Raw genomic sequence first — 26,583 nt, 5'->3', positions numbered from 1 at the left:
GCTTGGCGCACGGAAGGGAAAACGCGCCTCTGGGTCGGCGTCACTCGCGCGCGACAGCCAGGCTGGGCGCTCGGAAGGGCGCTAAGGGCTTAAGGCGCTTCCGGTTCGGCGTCATTCGGGCGCGACGACCTCCTTGGGGCTTCGAAGGGCAAGGCTTAAGGCGCTTCCGGGTAGCATCACTCGCCCGCGACCCGCCGCCGGGCCCTTGGAGACGCCGACGCGCTTCCGGGCTGGCGTCACTCGCGCGCGACGGCCCGGCTGGGCGCTCGGAAGAGAAAAGGCGCTTCCGGGTCAGCGTCACTCGTGCGCGACGACCTCCTGGCGCTGCCAAGGGCGAAGGCTTAAGGCGCTTCCGGGCTTGCGTCACTCGCCCGCGACCCGCCGCCGGGCCCTTGGAGAGGCCGACGCGCCTCCGGGTCAGCGTCATTCGGGAGCGACGGCCTCCTTTGGCGCTGCGAAAGCCGAGGCTTAAGGCGCTTCCGGCGTCACTCGCGCGCGACGGCCTCCTTGGCGTTGCGAAGGGCAAGGCTTAAGGCCTAGAAAATGCCCCCAAATGCCCCTGAAAAATGGCCAATGACAACCCCAAAAATGGTTTAAAAACAGGCCATTCTTTGAGCCATTTTCAGACTGAAAAAATGGCCTGAACAATATCCAGAAAATAGCCCGAAAAATGAACCTGAAAACAGCCCCCCAAAACGCCCTGAAAAACAGCCCCAAAATGGCCAACCTGAAAAAATGGTTAAAAACAGGCCATTTGGGGGGCCATTTTCAGTCTGAAAATACCCTGAAAACAGCCCTCAAAATGGCCAACCTGAAAAATGGTTAAAAACAGGCCATTTGGGGGGGCATTTTCAGTCTGAAAATGCCCTGAAAACAGCCCCAAAATGGCCAACCTGAAAAATGGTTAAAACAGGCCATTTGGGGACCATTTTCAGTCTGAAAATGCCCTGAAAACAGCCCCAAAATGGCCAACCTGAAAAAATGGTTCAAAACAGGCCGTTTGGGGGCCATTTTCAGTCTGAAAATGCCCTGAAAACAGCCCACAAAATGGCCAACCTGAAAAATGGTTAAAAACAGGCCATTTGGGGGCTGTTTTCAATGCCCCTGAAAACAGCCCCAAAAATGGCCAACCTGAAAAAATTGTTCAAAACAGGCCATTTGGGGGCATTTCCATCTGAAAATGCCCTGAAAACAGCCCCAAAATGGCCAACCTGAAAAATGGTTCAAAACAGGCCATTTAGGGGGACATTTCCATCTGAAAATGCCCTGAAAACAGCCCCAAAATGACCGAAGCAACCCGAAAAACACTTTCAAAAAAGCAGGCTGAAAATGGCCGCCAAAGGTTAAAAATGGCCGCCAAAGGCGGAAAATGGCCACCAAAATAGTCAAAAACAAACCAGGCCTGCATGCACCAGCTCGCTGGTCTTCATGTTTCTGGCGCTCCGGCATGAGCAAAGGCGCACTCATGCATGCGCATATCGGTTTGGGCGCTCGGTCCCGAAAAGGTTCGCCCTCCCTGCTCAAACATAAGACTTCGAAACAAATCAATGTCCCCGTTCTTGAAAGCCTCCAGGGATGGAGCCTCCTCCACAGTGGCCGGTGGCCGATTGTTTTCGCCGTTACGACATTTCTCCTTCGCTCCTTCTCATCAAGGGAGAGAGAAATCTCTTCTTTGGGGCCTGGAGATTGTTCCGGAAGGGGAGATGTGGTGAGATTCCGCCCCGTTCGGAGAAGGTCCGGGCCCGCCACCGTCTTTTCTCCAGCGGCATCCGGGAAGCGGTGGAAATTAAGATGGCTTCCTTCAGGAAACGAAGACGCGAAAAGGGAACGACCGATAAGCCGAAACGGTGGCAGAAACACATGTCCATTGAAGCCCTACCCGTGTTTCCCCCAAAATAAGACCCGGTCTTATATATATATATTAGATAGATAGATAGATAGAGAGAGAGAGAGAGAGAGAGAGAGAGAGAGAGAGAGAGAGAGAGAGAGAGAGATCAGGGTCTTCAAACTTGACAGCTTAGTGGACTTCAACTCCCAGAATTCCTCCTCCAGTCATGTTAGCTTAGGAATTCTAGGAGTTGAAGTCACTAGTTTAAACTTGCCAAGTTTGAAGACCCTCGATATAGATAGATGGAATTGAATCTTACATGTTACATCCTCAAACATATGTTCTGTCAAGAAACTCCAGTTTCTTACTCTAGCTATATCTAAATCTCTATCTATATATCTATATCTATCTATCTATCTATCTATCATATATATATCTCCCCACCAAAAAAAGGCACTAGGTCTTATTTTCAGGGGAAGTCTTCCACTGACTAACCTCATTTGCACATCTCACACACGCATACACAGCCCGGCCTCCTTTTCGCTGTCAGAGGTCTTTCAGGAACTTCTTCTTTGGCCGGCAACGCTTTCCGGAAGGCCTCTGCAGCCGATAATGGCGTTCCCGATCGATTCCGGAGCTACCTCAGAGACCTTCCGGAAAGGTTTTCCGCCGCAAAAGAAAAGAATGGGCCGGCAAGGCAGGTGTCCGACAAGAGGATATCGCAACTCCGCAGCCGGACGAGAATGGCCCTTCGAAGGCGAAAACGAGCCGGGGAAACCAATAGATCGAAGAGGATCCGTTGCAGGGTGGATCCATTCAAGGAGGGTGGATGGACCGAGTAAAAGAAGAAGCCCGAGTACAGAGGGAATTCCTTGGGAAAGATCCCAAGATTTTCTGTGGCAAGGAACGCCGGAAACGAAAGGGGAGAAAGCCAGGATGATGCCGAAACTCCAGGATGTCCGAGTGCCGCAAGCGGCGCAGCTGGGAAAGATGGCTGATGCGGTCGAACAAGATGAACTGAGTCGGAAGGGACCTTGTCGGTCATCTAGTCCAACCCCCTCCCTTACCCTACACTGTTTCTAACAAGAGGGCAGTCCAGTCTCTTCTCGAACGCTTCCCGGACGGATGGAAGTTCCCACAACTTCTGAAGGCATAAATTTCTCTTCTGTGGGTCGATTTTTTTCGATCGGTCAGAAAGTTCCTCCTTTATAATTTCTAGGTTGAATCTCTCCTTGGATCAGTTTCCATCCATAATTCCTCGTCTGGCCGTTGTTGGCTTTGGAAAAATCGCTTGACCCCACCCCCTTCCTCCTCTCTGGAGCAGTCCCTCAAATATTGGAAGGCTGCTCTCCCGTCTCCCCTGGTCCTTCTCTTGAGTCGCTCAGGCCCGGTTCCTGCAACCGTTCGTCGTAGGTTTGAGTCTCCGGTCCCCTCATCATCCCGGTTGCTCTTCTCGGCACTCTAGAATCTCAACATCTTTTTTTATATAGTCTGGGGACCAAAACTGGATGCAGGACTCTTAGGTGTGGCCTTACTAGGGCTTTACACAGCGGTATCAGTACCTCCCTTGGTCTGGATTATATCCCTCTGTTAATGCAATTTTGGATTTTTGGGGGCAGCCGCTACACACCGTTGTCTCATCTTTGGCTCGTTGTCCACTAAGACAGTGGCCCCCGACCTTTTTTGTACCACGGACCGGTACCGGCACCAGCACCCACGACTGCAAGGCAAGGCGAGCCGGCGACCGGCCAGCCAGCCGTCCCGCTTCCCGCGCCACCTTCAACTCCTCCTTTGTACCTTCTCGCGGTCGATGGGCTTTTCGGGACTCTTTCTTCATCTCCTCCTGAGGAACGCGAGACTCCACCGCCATCGGGACGGCTCTTCGTTCGAAGCCGCCGCCCCCCTCCCTGTCTTCGACAAAAACTAAGGCGCGAGGATTCCTTCGGCAACCAAACGCCGCTTTCCATCCAACCGACGACCAACAAGCTCACCCGGAAGCCCATTCTCAAGCGCCGTCGAAACAAGATGGCGGCGCCCAAGCCAAGGAGGCGGCCCGATACAAAATGACCCACGGACTGAGACCGGTCTGGGGCCCGGTGGTTGGGGACCCCTGCACTAAGACTCCAAGATCCTTCTCTCAGTGACCGCTATTAAACCTGGTTTCACCCAGCCTATTGAGAGAGAATGGGTGAAAACTTACCGGAAAAAGGGATTCTGCAAAAGTACATAAGATAGTATGGTGATATTAGAAGCAGAAATAATTTGAGGAAATATGAAACCATGTCTGATTCAAATGTCTGATAAAATAATTATCGTCGCTCAGTGGAATGCTTGTCAATAAAGAAATGCTTGTCAATAAATGGGGGCCATCTTTGGGATGGTGATACCTGCCTTTTTTCGAGAGGAAATTTCGGAGGGATTTCTTACTATCGTATTTATAGCTTTCCCAACACCTGTCGGAAAGCTTCGCGGCCGTTTCACGGGGACCGGGAAGAGCCGTGCGCCTCGAGGCTCTACCGACAGCAACCGTTTGGAGTTACAATGGCTTTTTTTTAAAAAAAAAGGTAATTAAAGGTGTTGAGGGATGAGCCTCGACGAAGGGAAAAAAAATAGCGACGGGCGTGGTGGTGCAAATGGTGCAACGCTTTTCACATCCGCTCCCGTTTTGTCCGAGAAGGCCAGGCTAAGGGTGGGCAGAGATGCCGTTGGCGTTGTGCTCCCCCCCCGCTCCCGCCGCCGGATTTCCTTCCAACCACCCGTCCGCAAAAAAAGCTAGAAAATTACCCCTTGGAGGCTCCAAGTCAATTCCCCAAGGACGGAGTCGACAGCCGAGCTGGTGTATTATTATTATTATTTTTCCGCGAACCGTCTTGACTCGGGGTAAACAGCTGCTCGGGTTGTTATTCAAGAAAAGGATATGAGAAGGGATTAGAAAAGGCCATATATCAATCATCTATCTATCTATCTATATCTATCTATGATATATGTAATAAGATATTACAGTGGAGCAATATATATAAAAGGAACATATATCTATCAATCATTCATATATATATATATATATATATATGTAGATCTTTAGTTGTTGGGTTTTCTCCGCGTAGATTTGAAGTATCTGAGGCAACGTTTCGATGAAGTCTCATTTCATCATCTTCAGGCTTCTGTCTCCAGCTCTGTGCTTCTCAAATGTGGAGATTGCAGCTGCTTCCTCCTTTTAGGAGGAAGCAGCTGCAATCCCATTACTCTGAGCTGGAGACAGAAGCTGGTGATGAATGAGATCATCTGAGCGTGCCTGACTACTCAATCTTCTGCGCGAAAACCGAACAACCAAAGATCTACATATAAATACCACGAGAACCTCAGAAAACATATATATATATATATATATATATATATATATATGTATATATATATATGAGATATTACAGTGGGACAATATATATAAAGGAATTACAATGGAACAATATAAAGAAATATATATCAATCATCTATCTATATGAGATATATATATAATATTACAGTGGAACAATATATATAAAGGAATATATATCATCTATATCTATCTCTATATGGGATTTATATAATAAGGTATTACAATGGAAGAATATAAAGGAATATATATCAATCATCTACCTATATGAGATATATATATAATAAGATATTACAGTGGAACAATATATACAAAGGAATATCAATCATCTATATCTATCTATATATGAGATATATATAATAAGATATTACAATGGAAGAATATATATAAAGGAATATGTATCAATCATCTATCTATATGAGATGTATATAGTAAGATCTTACAGTGGAACAATATATATAAAGGAATATCTATCCATCTATCAATCATCTATGTATGTACGTATGTATGTATGTATGTATGTATAAAATAAGATTACAGTGGAAAAATAATATATAAAGGAATATCAATCATCTATATCTATCTATATATGAGATATATATAATAAGGTATTACAATGGAAGAATATATATAAAGGAATATGTATCAATCATCTATCTATATGAGATGTATATAGTAAGATCTTACAGTGGAACAATATATATAAAGGAATATCTATCCATCTATCAATCATCTATGTATGTATGTATAAAATAAGATTACAGTGGAACAATAACAAATAAAGGAATATATATCATCTATATAATAAGGTATTACAATGGAAGAATATCTATAAAGGAATATATATCAATCATCTACCTATAAGATATATATATATAATAAGCTATTACAGTGGAACAATATCTATCAACTCTCTCTCTACAGTATATCAATATCAATCTATCTATCTACAGTATCTCTATATCTAATTTCTCTCTATAGCATCTCTATATTTATCACTCTCTAATTCTACAGTATCTCTGTATCAATCTGATCTATCTCTTAGTAAGGCTCTCTCTTTTTGTATCTATCTACAGTATCTCTATATCTATCAACCCATCCGTCTATCTGTCTAATCTACAGTATTTCTCAATCTAATCTCTTTCTTTCTTTCTTTCTTTCTTTCTATCTACAGCATCTGTTTCTATCAATCCATCTGTCTATAATCTACGCTATCTAATTTATTTTATCTTTCTTTCTTTCATTCTCTTTCTCTGTATCTATCAATCCATCTGTCTGTCTATCTAATCTACAGTATTTCTCTATATAATCTCTTTCTTTCTTTTCTTTCTTTCTTTCTTTGTATCAATCCATCTGTCTATCTATCTAATCTACAGTATTTCTCCATCTAATCTCTTTCTGTCTTTCTTTTTCTTTCTCTATATCAATCCAACTATCTAATCTACAGTATTTATCTAATTTCTTTCTTTCTTTCTTTCTTTCTTTCTTTCTTTCTTTCTTTCTTTCTTTCTTTCTTTCTTTCTTTCTCTGTATCTATCAATCCATCTGTCTATCTAATCTACAGTATTTCTCCATCTAATCTTTCTGTCTTTCTTTCATTCTTTCCTTTTCTTTTCTTTCTTTCTACAACATCTCTATACCAATCCATCCATCTAATCTACAGTGTTTCTCTCTCAATCTAATCTCCCCACTTTCTTTCTTTCTTTCTTTCTTTCTCTGTATCTATCAATCCATCTGTCTATCTAATCTACAGTATTTCTCCATCTAATCTCTTTCTTTCTGTCTTTCTTTCCTTTTCTTTTCTTTCTTTCTACAACATCTCTATACCAATCCATCCATCTAATCTACAGTGTTTCTCTCTCAATCTAATCTCCCCACTCCTTCTTTCTTTCTTTCTCTGTATCTATCAATCCATCTGTCTATCTAATCTACAGTATTTCTCCATCTAATCTTTTCTTTCTTTCTTTCTTTCCTTCTTTCTCTATATCTATCAATCCATCTGTCTATCTAATCTACAGTATTTCTCCATCTAATCTTTCTTTTTTCTTTCTTTCTCTTTCTTTCTTTGTTATCTTTCTTTCTTTCTTTCTTTCTAATTCTTCCTCTCTGCTCTTTGTCTTTCTTTTGTCTTCTTCTCTCCTTCTTTCTCTTCTTCTCAATCTCAATCTCCTCTTCCTCTTTGCTCTTCTTCTATCTTCGTCTTCTTCTCCTCCTCCTCCCTCTTCTTCTTCCTCTCCTGCTCCTCTTCCTCCTCCCACCCTTTGTCTTCTTCTTCTGCATTCTTCTTCTTCCTCCTCCTCTTCCTCCTCTTCTTCTTCTTCACTCCTCCTCCTCCTCTCCTCCTCCTCCTCTGCTCCTCCTTTTCTTCCTCCTGCTTCTCGTCTTCGTCTTCTTCTTCTTCCTCCTCCTCCTCTTCTTCCTCCTCCTCCTCTTCTTCCTCCTCCTCTTCTCCTCCTCCTCCTCCTGCTCCTCCTTTTCTTCCTCCTGCTTCTCGTCTTCGTCTTCTTCTTCCTCCTCCTCCTCTTCTTCCTCCTCTTCTTCTTCCTCCTCCTGCTCCTCTTCCTCCTCCTGCTCTTTGTCTTCTTCTTCTCGTCTTCTTCCTCCTCCTCCTCTTCTTCCTCCTGCTCTTCTTCTTCCTCCTCCTGCTCTTTGTCTTCTTCTTCTCGTCTTCTTCTCCTCCTCCTCTTCTTCTTCCTCCTCCTGCTTTGTCTTCTTCTTGTCTTCTTCTTCCTCCTCCTCCTCCTCTTCCTCTTCTTCCTCCTCCTCCTCCTCTTCTCCTCCTCCTCCTGCTCCTCCTTTTCTTCCTCCTGCTTCTCGTCTTCGTCTTCTTCTTCCTCCTCCTCCTCTTCTTCCTCTTCTTCTTCCTCCTGCTCCTCTTCCTCCTCCTGCTCTTTGTCTTCTTCTTCTCGTCTTCTTCTTCCTCCTCCTCTTCTTCTTCCTCCTCCTGCTCCTCTTCCTCCTCCTGCTTTGTCTTCTTCTTCTCGTCTTCTTCTTCCTCCTCCGCTTCTTCTTCCTCCTCCTGCTCCTCTTCCTCCTCCTGCTCTTTGTCTTCTTCTTCTCGTCTTCTTCTCCTCCTCCTCTTCCTCCTCTTCTTCTTCTTCCTCCTCCTCCTCCTACTCCTCCAGCTCGGGAACAGCTGCCCCGTGGCAGAGCGCTGGAGGGATCCTGCGGAGGGGATCCTAAAGGGATCCATGGGGAGCGGGGTGGGGAGGGGTGGGTGTGTGGGTGGGAGATCCTGCAGTCTCTCTCTCTCTCTCTCCTCTCCAGGTCGTGGAGGATTGGGGGGGCTCTGCCCAGGCGCATGGGCCTTGAGGTGGGTGGGCGCGGGGAGGGGGAGGAAAACGGCGGAGGGGGGGAGGGAAGGGGGCAGGACACACACCCACACAAACACACCCACACACACCCACACACACCAGCCTTGCCTTCCTGGCCCTCTCCAAAAGGAGGGGGAGTTTTGGCAGATGGAGGAGGAGGAGGAGGAGGAGGCAGCGAGTAGGACCGTCCCCCCTCCCTCCCCAATTCCTGCTCCGTTGCAAGCCTTCCTGCTTGGGAAGCCCTTGGCGGGATCCCCAGGCCAGAATTTGGGGGAGAGGAGGGGAGGGCACTCCTCTCTTTCTCTCCCTCTCTCCTCCCTCTCTTTCCTTCCTCTTCCACTAATCGGACCTTTCTTTCTCTCCCTCTTTTTCTCTCTCCCTCCCTCTCTCCTCCCTCTCTTTCCTTCCTCTTCCACTAATCACATCTTTCTCCCTCTCTTTCCTTCCTCTTTCACTAATCAGATCTTTCTTTCTCTCCTTTTTCTCTCTCCCTCCCTCTCTCCTCCCTCCCCCCCCCCTCTCTCTCTTTCCTTCCACTTCCACTAATCACATCTTTCTTTCTTTCTCTTTCCTCCCTCTTCCACTAATCACATCTTTCTGTCTTTCTTTCTCTCCCTCTTTCTTTCTCTCCCTCTCTCACTCTTTCCTTTCTCTTCCACTAATCAAACCTTTCTCTTTCTTGCTCTCCCTTTGTTTCTCTTTCTCTCCCTCTTTCCTTCCTCTTCCACTAATCACATCTTTCTCTCTTTCTCTCTTTCCTTCCTCTTTCCACTAACAGATCTTTCTGTCTTTCTTTCTCTCCCTTTCTCTCTCCCTCCCCCCTCTCTTTCTCTCTCTTTTCTTCCTCCTCCTCTAATCAGACCCCCCTCTCTCTCCTTTTCCCTTTCTTTCTCTTTTTCTTTCTCTCTCTCTCTCCCTCTCTCTCTCTTTCCTTCCTTCCTCCAGGCCCAAAGAGCCATTTAGGCCAGGGGCGTGAGGGGCAGCAGGCTGGCGGGGAGGGGGGTCTCTGTAATGGCCTGGCCTGGGCATCTTTCCAGCCTCTGGGCTCAGAGATAACCTACCCCCCCCAAAAAAATAAAATAAAAAATAAGCCAACCAAGCTTTGGGACGGGGTTCTTTTTAATCCTGCCAACCCTGACACACAAAAATAACCCAACACAGAAGCCGGATGATGGCAGATGAGATTCTGCCGAAACGTCGCTACAACTTTAAAAGCACAACTACAATGACGTGGGAAAATACTCGAGCAAAGCTGAATGTCATACATATATCTATACACATATACCCATAAATGTTATTGAATTTTACAATTTGAAAAACAAGTCCTATTTACAATTTTCACAGTAAGTAAGTTGTGGCATCGACGTTTCTGTATTCATTTACATCCATCCACCCATCCATATATATATGCACACACACAAACATATATATGTATACACGTATACACATAAATTTTATTGAATTTTACAATTTGAAAAACAAATCGTGTTCACAATTTTCATAGTAAGTTGTGGCATTGACTTTTCCATATTCATCTATATACATACATACATAATATATATACACATACAAACATATACATATATATACACACACATATACACATAAATTTTATTGAATTTTACAATTTGAAAAACAAATCGTATTTACAATTTTCATAGTAAGTTGTGGCATCGAAGTTTCCGTGTTTATTTACATACATACATAGATACATACATATATATATATATATACACACACACAAACATTTATATATACACATATATACATAAATTTTATTAAATTTTACAATTTGAAAAATAAATCATGTTTACAATTTTAATAGTAAGTTGTGGCATCAACGTTTCCATATTGATTTACATACATACATACATACATACGCACACACAAACATATATATACACATATACACATGAATTTTATTGAATTTTACAATTTGAAAAACAAATCGTATGTACAATTTTCATAGTAAGTTGTGGCATTGACGTTTCCGTATTCATTTACATACATACATACATACATACATACATATATATACACACACACAAAAACATATATATATACACACATAAACACATAAATTTTATTAAATTTTACAATTTGAAAAACAAATTGTGTTTACAATTTTCATAATAAGTTGTGGCATCGAAGTTTCCATATTTATTTACATACATACATACATATATATATATGTGTGTGTGTGTGTTTTTTCTTAAGTTTTTGCGGGTACTTACATGTATGGTATTCAGCTTTGTTTGTGTATTTTCCCACGTCATTGTAGTTGTGCTTTTAAAGTTGTAGCAACGTCTTGGCAGAATCTCATCTGCCATCATCCGGCTTCTGTATTGTGTTTATATATATATATATGTATATGTATATGTATACACACACAGAGACACACATATATACACACCTATATACATCATTTACATTTAGCATTGTCTTTTATTCCTCTTATCTAACCAAAGATACCATTTTTACCAGACCGTCTAATATTCTTTTTTTTCTTCCATCTCTTTGCAAGTCCATTGTAAGCTTATTCATTTCCGCACAAGTTCATGCTGGTTTATTGACCTACAAGGTTTCTGGGCATCCTCACTTCCATAAGTTCTCTCTCTCTCTCTTTTTTAAATATTATTTTTATAAAACAATTTTCCTCCTTTTATAACACCCTTTTCATTCTTGGCAACTTTTCGGTATCGGTGTACATGTGCTTTCCATCCATTTTAATTATATATACATATGTACAAGAAAAAGGATACTATACGGTCTGGGAAAAATGGTGTGCTTGGTTAGGTAACAGGAATATACATATATATACATGGATGGATGGATGGATGGATTTATATGTTTGGTATTTAGGTTTTTTCAGGTATTTTCCCACAGCTTAATAGAAAATACCATTCATATAAATACCTGCAAAAACATAAGAAAACTATATATATACATACATACATACATACATACATACATACATATACATATACATATACATTTACAGATAGATAGATAGATAGATAGATAGTGAGATAGTGAGATGATAGAGAGATAGATAGATAGATATTACAGTGGAACAATATATATAAAGGAATCTATCTATATATTCCTTTATATATATTTGTTCCACTTGTAGTATCTTTCTGCCTACTATTGAACCAATTATAATATATAACTGTAATATCTATATCTATCTATCTATCTATCTATCTATCTATCTATCTATCTATCTATCTATCTATCTATAGATAAGAGATAGATATAGATATTACAGTGGAACGATATATATAAAGGAATCTATCTATACATTCCTTTATATATATTGTTCCACTTGTAATATCTTTATCTTTAATATCTAGATAGATAGATAGGTAGATAGATAGATAGATAGATAGATATAGATAGATATTACAGTGGAACAATATATATAAAGGAATCTACCTATATATTCCTTTATATATATTGTTCCACTTGTAGTATCTTTATGCCTACTATTGAACCAATTACACCATCCATTCCAAATCAAATAATATGCGGTTTCTCCTCTCTCTTGTACTAGCTAGATACACCAGGTAATTTCGCTCCGAAACTATGCAGTGGGGCTTAGTTTTGGGGGAGGAAAATAAGGGTGTGGGGGGAGATTGCGCTTCTGCCTCACAGGATCCCTTGGTCTTCCTCTGGCTAGCGTCCTGTCAGGGGGGTGAAGGGAGTGGAGGGCTGTTTGGAAACCGAAAGCATCATTTGCTGTGGGAAGGAGGAGGAGAGAGCAAAAAAGCTGTCCTAAAGCTGATTGGTGCCTATCCCATCTGGGTAGACTCCAATCCTTTCTTTCCGCCGACGGTGTAACACCATATATTTTTTTCCCTAATTTTGCACCAAGACAATTCTAGCTATTAAATGTAGCATTAAATATTGTTGGTTATTGGGGGTCCTATTTCCATGCTATTATGCCAAATCTGGTTTTTATTTTTTATTTTAAACATGCCTGTTTGTTATTTAGTCCTTTTCTCAATCGTCATCCGTATTAAGTTTCCTTTATCGTCCTGGCGCCTCGTACCACCAAATTAAAAGGCCGTCTTCAGTGCCCATCGGGCCTACGAAAATCAACCACAAACGCACCCCCTTCGCGTCCCGTACGTTGAATTTTGGGGAAAAAAACACCCCGATACGGCATGAATATTGCACTAGGAAGTAGGATTACAAGAGAGTTACTCGCTACGGCGGCACATCTGCCGCATAGGATCGCGCGTTCCTTCATTCGTCCGTTCGGGAGGGCCTAGGTGAGCGAGGTGCGATGCGATAGCGACCCGCCACACGGGCGAGTGATTCTAAAATAAGGTTTGGAAAAGAGGACAATCCTCCTCCCCCTGCCAGATCTGGGAGTGGGGGGGGTCACTGGGAGGGGAGGGGGTCTTCCATTGGATGCCTACGCCCCAAAAGTTGCCCGCCTGCCGGTTGGCACCCCAGTCCCGGTTGTCCCGCCGCGGCCTTTGGTCTTCCCGGCGTTTCCCGGCATTTTTGTTTTCGTTCTGGTGTCTCTCGGCTGCGGGCGTCCCGCCGTTGGGGGTTGGGGGAGTTGGCATCCATTTTGGGACGGTGAAATGAGCCCCTCGGGGTGGGTTGTTTCGGGGAGGGGTGTCCAGCGACCCCTTTTCCAGCTTTGAACAGCGGTTTCGGAGGGCGAATAACGATCCGGAGGAGCGGACGAAAACTCCCAGAAGTTTCTCCGGCTAGGAGGAGAATTCGACTCGCGGAATTCCGATTGTGTGGTTTGGCATCCAGGCCGGTGAAGGCCCCGTTCAGCTTCGCGGAGGTCTTCGCTGTCTCCTTTCTCGGGACGGAGGGTGGGTGGGTGGTTTCGTTAAATTTTGCCAGGCGGTCTCCCAAGTTACTGAGGGGCTTCCTGCTGAAGCCTCCATTTTGAAACTTCCTTCCTTTCTTCCAAGGTGGAAGGGGAGGGGGCAAAGGGAGGCCATGCAGCCGAGTCTCTTAGGGTTAGGGGTTGTCCACGAGGAGGGGAGCTTTACGGAAGCCCTCTGGAAGAGGAGGAGGGAGGGCCATGAGGCCGAGGGGGTCAGTGCAGGGGACGGAATCGGTCAAAAATGGCGTGGGTAGGGTCTTCGGGTTGGGCAGCGGGGTTGGACTAGATGACCTTTCAGGTTCCTTCCAGCTACGAGATTCTGTAAGGGTTTCTCCTGCTTGGATGGGGAGGGAGGGGTTGGACTAGATGACCGCAATATACAGAGTTGGGAAGGGACCTTGGAGGTCGTCCAGTCCAACCCCCTCCTCAAAGAGCAATATCCTAGAGTGAGAGAGTCGGAAGGGACCTCAGAGGTCATCTAGTCCAACCCCTCCTCAAGCAGCAATATCAAACAGTAATAGTGAGAAGGGACCTCGGAGGTCATCCAGTCCAACCCCTCCTCAAGCAGGGGGCAGGGGGTTGGACTGGATGACCTCTGGGGTCCCTCCCGACTCTGCCACTCTATGTTATTGTCTGCTTGAGCAGGGGGTTGACTGGATGACCTCCGAGGTCCCTCCCGACTCTGCCACTCTATGATATTGTCTGTTTGAGCAGGGGGTTGGACTGGATGACCTCCGAGGTCCCTCCTGACTCTGTCACTCTATCATGTTGCTGCTTGGGCAGGGGTTGGACTGGATGACCTCCGAGGTCCCTCCTCTTGAGGAGGGGTTGGACTAGATGAACTCCGAGGCCCCTCCTGACTCTGTCACTAGATGATATTGTCTGCTTGAGCAGGGGTTGGACTGGATGACCTCCGGGTCCCTCCCGACTTTGCCACTCTATGATATTGCTTCTTGAGGAGGTGGGTTGGACTGGATGACCTCCGAGGTCCCTCCCGACTCTGTCACTCGATGATATTGTCTGCTTGGGCAGGGGGTTGGACTGGATGACCTCTGGGATCCCTCCCGATTCTGCCACTCTATGATACTGTCTGCTTGAGGAGGGGTTGGACTGGATGACCTCCGAGGTGCCTTCCCGACTCTGTCACTCTATGATATTGTCTGCTTGGGCAGGGGTTGGACTGGATGACCTCCGAGGTCCCTTCTGACTGTCACTCTATCATGTTGCTGCTAGGGCAGGGGGTTGGACCGGATGACCTCCGAGGTCCCTTCCGACTGTCTCACTCTATGATATTGTCTGCTTGAGCAGGGGTTGGACTGGATGACCTCCGAGGTCCCTCCCGACTCTGTCACTCTATGATATTGTCTGCTTGAGCAGGGGGTTGGACTGGATGACCTCCAAGGTTCCTCCCGACTGTCACTCTATGATATTGCTGCTTGGGCAGGGGGTTGGACTGGATGACCTCCGAGGTCCCTTCCGACTCTGTCCCTCTATGATATTGTCTGCTTGAGCAGGGGGTTGGACTGGATGACCTCTGAGGTCCCCCCCGACTGTCACTCTATGATATTGCTGCTTTGGCAGGGGGTTGGACTGGATAACCTCGGAGGTCCCTTCCGACTCTGATTATCTCTTAAGAATCTGTTACCTGCCGGTGGTGCTGACGAGGAAGCCACACAGGAAGCACTTTGGGCTTCGGCAGGAAGTTCTTTGGCATTGCGGTGAGGAGGTTCCTGTCTAGGGGCTTCCCCCTGACCACCTCCACTGCTCTCCCTTCCTTGCCGTCGGGAGATGGGTTTGGGGAGGCGCCCCATTCTCTTGCTAGCTGAACCGAGATGGAAATGGGACCCCCCAGAGGTCTTCCAGCCCAACCCTCCCTGCTTGGACACCCCTAGAGGAGAGTCCGCAAGGTCCGGTGGCAAGGAGTTCCGCCGGCTGAGGGTGCTGGCCGTCAGGGAAATCAGATATAATGACACAGAGTGGGGAAGGGAACCTCAGAGGTCACCTAGTCCAACCCCCTTTTTCAAGCAGCCGGATCATAGAGTGATATAGAGTCGGAAGGGGCCCTGGAGGTCGCCTAGTCCAAACCTTTCCTCAAAGCACAAGACTCTCACACAAGCATATGATGACAGAATTGGAAGGGACCCCAGACGTCATCCAGTCCAACCCCCTCCTCAAGCAGCAATGTCATAGAGTGATAGTCGGAAGGGACCCCAGAAGTCATCTAGTCGAATCCCCTGCTCAAGCAGCAATATCATAGTGATAGAGTCAGGAGGGGCCCTGGAGGTCATCTAGTCCAACCCCTGCTCAAGCAGCAATATCAGAGTGAGAGAGTCAGAAGGGACCCCAGAGGTCACCTAGTCCAACCCCTTTCAAGCAGGAGACCCTTACAGAATCACAAGAGTAGGAAGGGACCTGGGAGGTCATCTAGGCCAACCCTCTCCTCAAGGAGCAATATCATAGAGTGATGCGTCAGAAGGGACCCTCGGAGGTCATCTAGTCCAACCCTTTACTCAAGGACAAGACCCTCACAGAACCATATAATGACAGAGTCAGAACATGACGAGTCGGAAGGGACCTCAGAGGTCATCCAGTCCAACCCCCTCCTCAAGCAGCAATATCGTAGAGTGATAGAGTCGGAAGGGACCCTGGAGGTCATCTAGTCCCACCCCCTCAAGCAGCAATATCATAGAGTGATAGTCAGAAGGGACCCCGGAGGTCATCCAGTCCAACCCCCTGTTCAAGCAGCAATATTGTAGAGTGCCAGTGACACGCTAATCTGACATTGTACATCTCATTCTTCTAACATTCGCCATCTTCCCATTGTAATTCTTACCCCGCATTGACACTTTTATGCTGGTCCTCTTTAGTTTTTCTCTTCCCTATTTATTTTCCCATCCTTGATCAAAATGAACCCCAGATCATCTCATCTTCCCGTCGTTCCTTCTTCTCTGGGATTGCTAACCTTAAGCTCTTCAGTCCTCCACAGCGTAGTATTTTTCCAATCACCTTCTTCTCTTCCCCTCGGAATCTCCTCACTTCTTCCAATGTTGTGCAAATCCCATTCTAGCTGCACTGAATACCTGAATGATTCAATATACTTAAATGATTTAATTTAATTTCACCCAACTCAACTCAACTTAATGTAACTCAACTCAATTTAACTTAACTTAATTTAATTTAACCCAACTCAAGTCAATTTAACTTAATTTAATTTAACTCAACTCAACTTAATGGAATCCAACTCAACTCAGCTCAATTTAACTTAATTTAATTTAATTTAACCCAACTCAACTCAATTTAATCCAACTCAAGTCAATTTAATTCAACTCAACTCAATTTAACTCAACTCAACTCAACTCAATGTAACCCAACTCAAATCAATTTATCTTAACTCAACTTCATTTAACCCAACTCAAGTCAAGTCAATTTAACTGTAATTTAGCTCAACTCAACTTAATTTAACCCAACTCAACTCAAGTCAACTTAATTTAACTCAACTTAATTTAACCCAACTCAACTCAAGTCAACTTAATTTAACTCAACTCAATTTAACCCAACTCAACTCAAGTCAATATAACTTAATTTAATTTAACTCAACTCAACTCAATTTAACCCAACTCAAGACAATTTAACCTAATTTAACTCAACTCAACTTCATTTAACCCAACTCAAGTCAAGTCAATATAACTTAATTTAACTCAACTTAACTCAACTCAATTTAACCTAATTTAACTCAACTTCATTTAACTCAACTCAACTCAAGTCAATTTAACTTAATTTAACTCAACTCAACTTCATTTAACTCAACTCAACTCTAAATTTAACCCAACTCAATTTAATGGAATTTACTGGACTAGATGCCCTCCCAAGGTCCCTTCCACTATTCTATATTTCTGCAAGGCTCTCCTGCGCCAGCGAGGTGGGGGTTGGACTAGATGACCTCCCAAGGTCCCTTCCACTATTCTATATTTCTGCAAGGCTCTCCTGCGCCAGCGGGGTGGGGTGGGGGGTTGGATTAGATGACCTCCCAGGTCCCTTCCAACTCTGCGATTCTGTTCATTTAACCCAACTCCAACTTAATGCAACTGAAATAAATTTAATTGACTTTCACCCAACTTAATTTAATTGAACATTTTTTAAAAGGATTTTTTTTTAAAAAAAGGGTTTAACTGTGTCTTTAAAAAAAAAAAACTTGGGAATTGGGCTGCCTAGAGCTGCCCTGTTTCCTCTCTAGCCCAGCGCTTCTATGGCTGGTCTGTGCTGCCCTCCGGTGGCCACAGCGCCACTCTGCAGGCTGGCATTTCAGGCGAAGGGAGGGGGGCTGCTTTGGGGTAGGAAGCCTCTCTCCGGGAGGAGGGATCCGTTTGGAGGCTCTCTGGGGATGCCCCGCTCTCCTTCTGGAGCAGGCAGTTGGACGACTAGATGACCTCTGGGGGTCCCTTCCAACTGGGGGAATTGTGTTGAAGGATCTCTCGAGTGGGAAGGGGCCTAGATGGTGATCTAGTCCACCCCCCACCCCCCAATCTAACTCTGGATCCTTAAAGGAACCGAGTTGGAAGGGAACCCCAAGGTCGTCCAGTCCAACCCGCTGCTCAAGCAGCAATATCATAGAGTGATAGTCAGAAGGGGCCCAGGAAGTCATCTAGTCCAACCCCCTCCTCAAGCAGCAATATTATAGTGATAGTCAGAAGAGACCTCGGAGGTCATCTAGTCCAAACCCCTCCCCTCAATCTAACTCCAAATCCTTAGAGAGGAACCGAGTTGGAAGGGATCTTAGAGGTCATCTAGCCTGACCCCAATCTAACTCCGGACCGTGAGAGGAACTGAGTTGGAAGGGACCTTGGAGGTCATCTAGTTCAACCCCCGACCCCAATCTAACTCCGGATGGTTAGAGAGAGGAAGCGAGTTGGAAGGGATCTTAGAGGTCATCTAGCCTGACCCCAATCTAACTCCGGACCGTGAGAGGAACTGAGTTGGAAGGGACCTTGGAGGTCATCTAGTTCAACCCCGACCCCACCCAACTCCGGATCCTTAGAGAGGGACTGAGTTGAAAGGCGCCCAGGAGGTCATCTAGTTGAACCCCCAGCTCAAATCAGAGACCCTTACAGGATGGTGGAGTTGGAAAGGACCCTGGAGGCCATCTAGTCCAACACCCTCCCCTCAATCTAACTCTGGATGGTTAGAGAGGGGAACTGAGTTGGAAGGGTCCCAGGAGGTGATCTAGTCCAACCTCTCCACTCAATCTAACTCCGGATCCTTAGAGAGAGGAAGCGAGTTGGAAGGGACCCTAGAAGCCATCTAGTCCAACCCCTGCTCAAATAGGAGACCCCTACAGGATGGTGGAGATGGAAGGTGACCCTGGAGGCCATCCAGTCCAACCCCCTCCTCAATCTAACTCCGGATCCTTAGAGAGGAACTGAGTTGGAAGGGACCCTGGGTGGTCATCTAGTCCAACCCCTGCTCAAATTGGAGATCCTTACAGGATGGTGGAGTTGGAAGGGGACCCTGGGAGGCCATCTAGTCCAACCCCCTGCTCAAACAGGAGACCTTTATAGGAGGGTGGAGTTGGAAGGTACCCTTGGAGGCCATCTAGTCCAACCCCCTCCCCTCAATCTAACTCTGGATCCTTAGAGAGGGACTGAGTTGGAAGGTACCTAGGAGGTCATTTGTGTCCAACCCCCTCCACTCAATCTAACTCCCGATGGTTAGAGGAGAGCGAGTGGAAGGGACCCAGGAGGCCATCTAGTCCAACCCCCTGCTCAAACAGGAGACCCTTACAGGATGGTGGAGTTGGAAGGGGACCCTGGGTGGTCATCTAGTCCAACCCCCTGCTCAAACAGGAGACCCTGATAGGATAGCGGAGTAGGAAGGACCCTGGGAGGCCATCTAGTCCAACCCCTTCCCCTCAATCTAACTCCGGGATGGTTAGAGAGAGGGAGCGAGTTGGAAGTGTCTGGGAGGCCATCTAGTCCAACCCCTCCCCTAACTCCGGATGGTTAGAGAGCGAGTTGGAAGGGACCCGGGAGGCCATCTAGTCCAACCCTACCCCAATTTAACTCCGGATCCTTAGAGAGAGGAAGCGGGTGGAAGGGACCCTGGGAGATCATCTAGCCCAACCCCCTGCTCAAACAGGAGACCCTTACAGGAGGGTGGAGACGGAAGGGGACCCTGGGAGGCCATCTAGTCAACCCACCCCCACCCCCTGCTCCAAGCTGAGACCCTGAGGATGGTGGAGATAGAGGGGACCCCGGGAGGCCATCTAGTCCAACCCCCTGCTCAAACCGGAGACCCTTACAGGAGGGTGGAGACGGAAGGGCACCCGGGAGGCCATCTAGTCCAACCCACCACCACCACCCCGCTCCAAGCTGAGACCCTGAGGATGGTGGAGATAGAGGGGACCCCGGGAGGCCATCTAGTCCAACCCCTGCTCAAACCGGAGACCCTGGACAGGAGGGTGGAGACGGAAGGGCACCCGGGAGGCCATCTAGTCCAACCCACCACCACCACCCCGCTCCAAGCTGAGACCCTGAGGATGGTGGAGATAGAGGGGACCCCGGGAGGCCATCTAGTCCAACCCCCTGCTCAAATCGGAGACCCTGACAGGAGGGTGGAGTTTGAAAGGACCCTGGAGGCCATCTAGTCCAACCCCCTCTCCCCTCCATCTAACTCCAGGTGGTGGCAGGAGGATCCTTGCAGGGCGGCGCCGCCGCTCCCGCGGGGCCAAGTCGGGACATGTCGGCGGGGCGCGGGCGCTGTGGCAGGGCGAGGCCCGGGCGCGGGTGGGTGGGTGGGGGGAGCCTTGGTCCCGTCGGCGGCTCATGGCGGAGGGCTCCCCTCCGTCCCGGGAGCCCCCCCCGCCGGGCCGGCCCCGGAGCCTCCTCCGCTCCTCCTTGGACCTGCCGGCCGTCGAGGCGGCCCTGGAGGCGGCCGAGCGGCAGAAGAGGAGGCCGAGGAGCCTCTGCCTTCCGGGCCACGGGCTCCGCTTGGCTCCTACGCCCAGCCTGGCTTCGCCGGAAGCAAGGCCCGACAGGCCCAGGCCCGCTTGGTTGGAGGCGCTGCTGGGCCGGCGCTCGGCTCGGAGGCCCGACGGCTCGGAAAGCGGCTTCCTCCGGGGAGCCTCGCTGTGGGGGAGCAGCCGCCGCGACGGGGGAAAGAAGCTCTTCGACAGGGGCGGCGGCGGCGGCCGGCCGTCGCCTCAGCGGCCTCCGCAAAAGCTTCAGCGGCCGGGCCCGCCATTTTCCCGGCGCAGGCGCAGACGCCGCCTGGTCGGCCAGGCCTACCCGGCGCCGGAGCCGGAGCGAAGCCGACGCGAGCTTCGCGGGGCCGAGCGAGGCGGCGGAGCTCGGAGGCGGGTTCTGGAGACAGCTGGGCAGCCGGCTCCGACGCCGGGACTGCTTGGCCGGGAGCCCTGACGAGCCCGTCCTGACGGGCCCAGCGACGGCGCGGTAAGGAGAGAGAGAGAAACAGAGAGGCGGGGTGAGGGGAGCGTCTATACAGCCTCCTGGAGGACCCCTTCTCCCCTCCCCTCTTGTGTCCCCCAGCTCCCCCACCCCACTCAGGGCAGATAAAAGCGTTTTAACCCGAGTTGGAAGGGAGCCTTGAGGTCATCTAGTCCAACCCTCCGCCGCCCGAGCGCCGTTGCTGACCCAGACCGGGAGGCCAATCCCTTCTGGAAGGTGGGGGGGGTCCCCCATCTCTGTGCCCTCCCCCACCCCAACCCCACTATCCTTTGGATGGTCTCCTCCCCATTTGGCAGAGGGTGTATATGTGTATATCTATATATCTAATCTATATATACCTAATCTATGTATTTCTAATCTATGTATATATATCTATATATCTAATCTATATCTGATCTATACCTATATATCTAATCTATGTACCTATATCTAATCTATCTATAATTAATCTATATCAAATATATGTATATATATCTAATCTATATATCTAATCTTTGTATCTATATCTAATTTCTATCTAATCTAATCATATATCTAATCTCTAATCTATGTATATATCTAATCTATATATTTTATCTATATCTAATCTATATCTATATCTGATCTACGTCTAATCTATATATGTAATCCATATCTATATCTAACCTATATCTAATTTATGTGCATATATCTATAATCTATATCTATATCGAATCTACATATATAATGTATATCTAATCTATGTGTATATATCTATAATCTATATATTTAATCTATTTAGATTTATATCTAATCTATATATCTAATCTATATCTATACCTAATCTATATGTATATATATCTAATCTGTATCTAATCTATATATCTCTATCTCAACTTTATACTAATCTATGTCTAATCTATACTGATCTATATTTAATCTATATCTCATCTATCTATATCTATATCTATCTATATCTAATCTATATCTACATGTATATATATCTAATCCGTATCTAAGCTGTGTGTATATATCTATAATCTATATCTCTAATTGATATCTAATCTATATATCTAAACTATATCCATATCTATATGGATCTATCTATACCTAATCTATATATTTCTATAACCAATTTAACTCATATCTATAATCTATATATCTAATCTATATCCATATTTAATTCTATATCTAATCTATATATCTAATCTATATATCTAATCTATATCCATATTTAATCTATATAATTTATATATCTAATCTATATCCATATCTTCTATATATCTAATCTATATCCATATTTAATCTATATCCATATCTATAATTTATATCATTTTTAATCTATATCCATATTTAATCTTCTATATCTATCTAATCTATATCCATATTTAATCTATTCTAATCTATATCTATAACCTATATATCTAATCTATATCCATATTTATATCTATATCTATAATTTATATATCTAATCTATATCCATATTTAATCTATATCTATAATCTATATATCTAATCTATAGATCTATATCCATAATTTATATATCTTATCTATATATCTAATATTTAATCTATATGTCTAGATCCATATCCATATGTAATCTATATCTAATCTATATCATATGTAATCTCTAACTTATCTATCAAATATATATCAAAATGGATATGTGCGTATGTGTATGTGTTGGAAAGGACCTTGGAGGTCATCTAGCCCAACCCTCCACCCCCGCGCAATCTGGTAGCCCCCACCTGATGGCACCTCTGCCTGGGATCGAACTCCCCATGGTGAGAGAGAGAGCAAGTGATCCACCCAGTTGGGTGGCCCAGGTCTCGCTGGGGGGAGGTTCTGGGGCCCCGGGGGCAAAGACAAGTGACCCCCCCCCAGGCTTCGGGAAATGGACCAGCCTGGCTTGGAAAGGAGGGGGACAGAGCTGGGTCCCAGGGCAGGAGGAAGTCCCGCCCCCACCCCTATGGAGATGGACAGAAGAGAGCCCTCACCACCACCCCCTTTCCTTTGGGGGTCCGGTCCGGTCCATTTCCAAAGCCTGCGGGGGCAGGGAGGAATGCCAGGCGAAGGGAGGGAGGGGCTGGGCGGATGGCAGGAGAGGAAGGACACAAGGGGGAGGGGGAGGAGCGCTAGATGTGGAGGGCTTTGGGGTGGGTGGGGGCAGGGGGGCAGCCCAGGGAAGGAGGGAGGGAGGGGCTCTCCTCTCACTCCCCACCGCAGGCTCCATGCCCTCAACCTGGGACGCTCTGGCCCTCTCTCTGGTTTTGGAAGGGAGGGGGGCCGCCCCACCAGGAGGAGACCTGGAGTGCTCCCTGCCCTCCCCCAAACTCAGGATATCCCTGTCTCCCTCTCTGGTTTTGGAAGGAAGTGGGGGCACCCCTGCCAGGAGGAGACCTGGAGAACCGGTTTGGGTGTTGGCTCAGCTGGCAGCTGGCTCTGTGGCAGGCAGATGGGGGGAGGGGGAGGGGGAGAGGGAGGGACACCCCACCCCTGCAGACACACACACACACACACACACACACACACACACACACACAACCTCCCTCCCTCCGGGAGCCCCACCCCTTCAGGAAGCCATTGGAATCAGCTCTGGGGCGGGGTTGGGCTGATGACCTCCAGGATCCCTTCCCCGATGCAGGGGGAAGATTGTAGGTTTGTGTAACCAAGGCCCACTTGCGCTGGCGCTCTCTTGGAGGGTAGGACGGGGTGGGGGGAAGGAAGGGCGGTCTTCCTGACCCCCTCCGGAAAGAGGGGAAGGTAGGGAGGGTGGTCTCAGATGATCTTCATTGAGCCCTTTCTTGGAATGGGGCAGAGATCGGGGAAGCGTAAGTGAAATTCAGAAGGCTTCCTCCCCATCAGGGTAACTGTGGGGTGTGGGGTGATGTCTGGGATGGATGGAGGGCTCCCCTCTCGAGGGTGGTCCAGATGACCTGTGGGGCCCCTTTCTTGAACGGGGGCAGAGATGGGGAGGCGGGGGAAATTCAGCTGCTCTCTCCTCTCCCATGTCAGGTTACTATGGGGTGTGGGTGGGTGTGTGGAGGCTTCTGATGTCTGGGATCGATGGAGGGGGCCCCAGGGTGGCTCTAGATGACTCATGGGGACCCCTTCTTGAATGGGGCAGAGACGGGGAGGGGGAAATTCAGAAGGCTCTCCCTTCCATAAGGGTTACTGGTGGGGTGTGGCGTGATGTCTGGGATGGATGGATGGAGGGCCCCAGGGTGGGTCCAGATGACTCAGGGGGCCCCTTCCTGGGAAGGGCAGAAGGGAACCCGGGCTGAGAGGGGGGAGGAGGAGTCTGGAAGGCTTCCTCCCATGAGAGGGGTGGGCAGGAGGGCGGACATTTTCCACTCCTGGTGGGGTGTGGGACCACCAGGAAAGAGGGGGAAGGTGGGGGTGGCTCCAGATGACTCTGGTGGGACCTCGCTTTGAGAGAGGGGGAGAAGGAAAAGGGGCCTTTGGGAGCCGTTAGGGGTTTTAATCCCCCTCTCCTCTGTCCTCTTCTCGCTTCCTACAGACTCCTTTGTGAACAGCCAGGAGTGGACGCTGTCGTTCCGTCCCAGAGCTCAAAGTCGTAAGTAGAAGGGGGGGGTCCCTCCCCTCGACCCTTTTGGGAGGTGGGAGGGGAGGGGTCTCGGGTGGCCTCCCTTGGAGGGGCGGGGGCAAGGGCTTCCGAACCCCCATTTCCAACAAACCTCATGGGAAGAACAAGGGAGCAGGGACCTAAGGGGTCATTTAGTCCAACCCCGTAGTAGGAAGGAAGGAGGAGGAAGAGGAGGAGGAGGGAAGAAAAAGGGAGGGGGGATGGCATCCTTCCTTGTTCGCCTTCGGGGCGGGGGACAAGAGTGGGTGGGGTGGGGGAAGCAGCCAATGGTGCTTGGGCGGTCGGGGGCGGGTTGGACTAGATGACCGACGGGGTCCCTTCTGCCTCTTCTCTCTTGTATTGAATGCCGAGTTAAGCCAGCATTCGGGCCTTGTATGTTGGCCAGGCAGTGAACGCCGAGGGGGAAAGTGGGGGTTGTGGGGAGGAGGTTGTAGGCCCCTTCCCCTCTCTACCAGGAATGGGACCTCTGGAGATCATCCAGCTTGTCTTGAACGTTAGGCAGAACGGGAAGGGGGAGAATGGTGGCTGCTTTGGTTGTATCATAGTAGGGGGTAAAGGGCAGGGAGAAAGGGGTTTGCCCAGGGCTGAGGGGCTCCCAGAAGTGGGACCATTCTGGATGTCCACAGGATACACCCCACCCACCCATTCCCGATCCACACAGCGGCCCAAATCGGGTGCGAAAGGACCGGGGCTGCCATCTTGGGCTTTAGCGGACGGTTGGGGGAACCCTGCGGTATCCACCCATTGGCTGGCGTTTCCCGCTCCGGGCTCCGGCTGAGAACCTCTGGGTGCCCCTGCCCCGCTGAGGACTAGAACCCCCCCAAAGCCGCCGTTCTCCGAAATCTGGGCCTCTCTCTGGGAGGTTTTTCTTCCCCTTTTTTCCAGCCGTCGCTAAGAGGGCGGGGATGCACGAAAAGTCCTGGTTTTTCTCAGTCCTCCCCTTCCTCTCGTAGGGGATTGTGGGTAACCTGTCCAGTGGGAAGTCGGGCCTTGGTGCACCGCTATCTCACCGCACCTACGCAGGAGGAGTCCCCGAAGGTCAGTGGGACGGCACTGTGGGGGGCGGGCGGGGCGGGGGGAATCGGGAAGACCCCCCGGCCTTTGGGGGTGGTGGTTCAAAGATGGTGCTGACGAGAAAGGATGCGCGGTGATGAGTCGGACCAGACGCCAAACACGGCGCTGACAAGGAAGGACGCAGCGACGAGTTGCCCGAGACGCCAAACACGGTGCTGATAGTGAACGACACCGTGTCTCAGGTAGATCACACGTGTGCAGCCTTCTCGTTACACCATGTTTTACGCCTTCGGTGACTCCGCCAGCAAGTCTCCTGGCCAGCGAGTCGCCTCGAGACGCCAAACACGGAAGCTGACAAGGGAAGGATCCTGCGACCAAGTTGCCCGTCAGCAAGTCGCCTGGCCAATGAGTAGCCCGAGACGCCAAACACGGCGCTGGCAAGGAAGGACGTGGCGCCGAGTCGCCCTGTGGCAAGCCTTCTCCCGAGTTGAGCCCGTCCCATCACTCTTTCCTGCTCAATGCGGGCGCTCTTAGCACTTGCGCAAACGGCCTCCGCCCTGCTCCTTCTTCCCCGCCAGGTTCTCCGGCAGTCAAGACGGTCGGGACGCTCCTGTTGTCTCCGCCGCCACTGCCGCCGCCGCGACCCCGCCTTCCGTCCTCACCGCTCTTCTTTTTGGGAGGGGAGTGTTTGTATCGGGAGAGAAACCACACACGCCTCCACCGGCTTTTGGGCTGACCTGGGCAGAGGTTCCTCCCCGCTTTGGGGAGGGGATTCTGAAACTCCGCGGACCTTCGTGGATCGACGAGCCGCTTATGCGGGGTTCGGTGAGGGGGAGGAGAGGCGGGGAAAAGCCCGAACTCTCAGGTTGCCCGTCTGTCCTCGGGCACGTCCTAAGCCGGGCGGAGAGGGGGGTCCCCTAAGCCTCCCCTCCTCCTCCTGGCACTGTGTGTTGCCGGGCAACCGATCCGGCACAACTCACTTCTCCGCCTCCGCCACCAGGCGGCCTTATTCTAAGAAGGAGATTGTGGTCGACGGGTGAGTTACAGCTGTGCGAGGCGGACCCCGATCTGGCAGGTAAGCACTCTGTCCTCGCCGCCGTCCGCCTGTCCGGCCCCAGTCCTCCTCCGTCCCCGCCGCTGTCCGGCCTGTCCGTCCGCCTCCTCCGCCGGTTTC

The 26,583-nt window shown here is 48.5% G+C and overlaps 1 protein-coding gene and 2 long non-coding RNA genes across 4 annotated transcripts; 1 reads left to right on the top strand and 2 right to left on the bottom strand.

Annotated features, from left to right (window-relative positions):
• Window positions 1-6,509: 6,509 nt before the first annotated feature.
• Window positions 6,510-7,237, bottom strand: LOC148123653 (uncharacterized). The gene is made up of 2 exons (XR_015740606.1): window positions 7,077-7,237; window positions 6,510-7,008 (listed from the first exon to the last, which is right to left on the bottom strand). It is a non-coding gene; the product is annotated as an uncharacterized LOC148123653 (long non-coding RNA).
• Window positions 7,238-17,925: 10,688 nt separating this feature from the next.
• Window positions 17,926-18,969, bottom strand: LOC148123652 (uncharacterized). Of its 2 annotated transcripts, XR_015740608.1 has the most exons (4): window positions 18,898-18,969; window positions 18,500-18,600; window positions 18,239-18,287; window positions 18,059-18,095 (listed from the first exon to the last, which is right to left on the bottom strand). It is a non-coding gene; the product is annotated as an uncharacterized LOC148123652 (long non-coding RNA). The 2 variants fall into 2 exon arrangements; XR_015740607.1 differs by having other exon boundaries at window positions 17,926-18,287.
• A 1,219-nt stretch (window positions 18,970-20,188) lies between these two features.
• Window positions 20,189-24,339, top strand: LOC148123651 (uncharacterized). The gene is made up of 2 exons (XM_087919134.1): window positions 20,189-20,815; window positions 24,309-24,339. Exon 1 carries the CDS (start codon window positions 20,189-20,191, stop codon window positions 20,780-20,782), a length of 594 nt encoding a protein of 197 aa, XP_087775260.1. The 3' UTR covers window positions 20,783-20,815; window positions 24,309-24,339.
• Window positions 24,340-26,583: the final 2,244 nt, after the last annotated feature.

The sequence above is a fragment of the Pseudonaja textilis genome, unplaced genomic scaffold (genome assembly GCF_049901715.1).
Source record: "Pseudonaja textilis isolate UNSWEBS1 unplaced genomic scaffold, rPseTex1.2 PTEXSCF27, whole genome shotgun sequence".
Lineage (NCBI taxonomy): Eukaryota > Metazoa > Chordata > Lepidosauria > Squamata > Elapidae > Pseudonaja > Pseudonaja textilis.
The sequence above is the reverse complement of the archived record's forward strand: the minus strand, read 5'-3'. Positions and strand labels throughout refer to the sequence as shown.

What these genes read in the sequence shown, in the direction of transcription:
- LOC148123651 (XM_087919134.1), top strand. Translation starts at nt 20,189, where the DNA reads ATGGCGGAGGGCTCCCCTCCGTCCCGGGAGCCCCCCCCGCCGGGCCGG.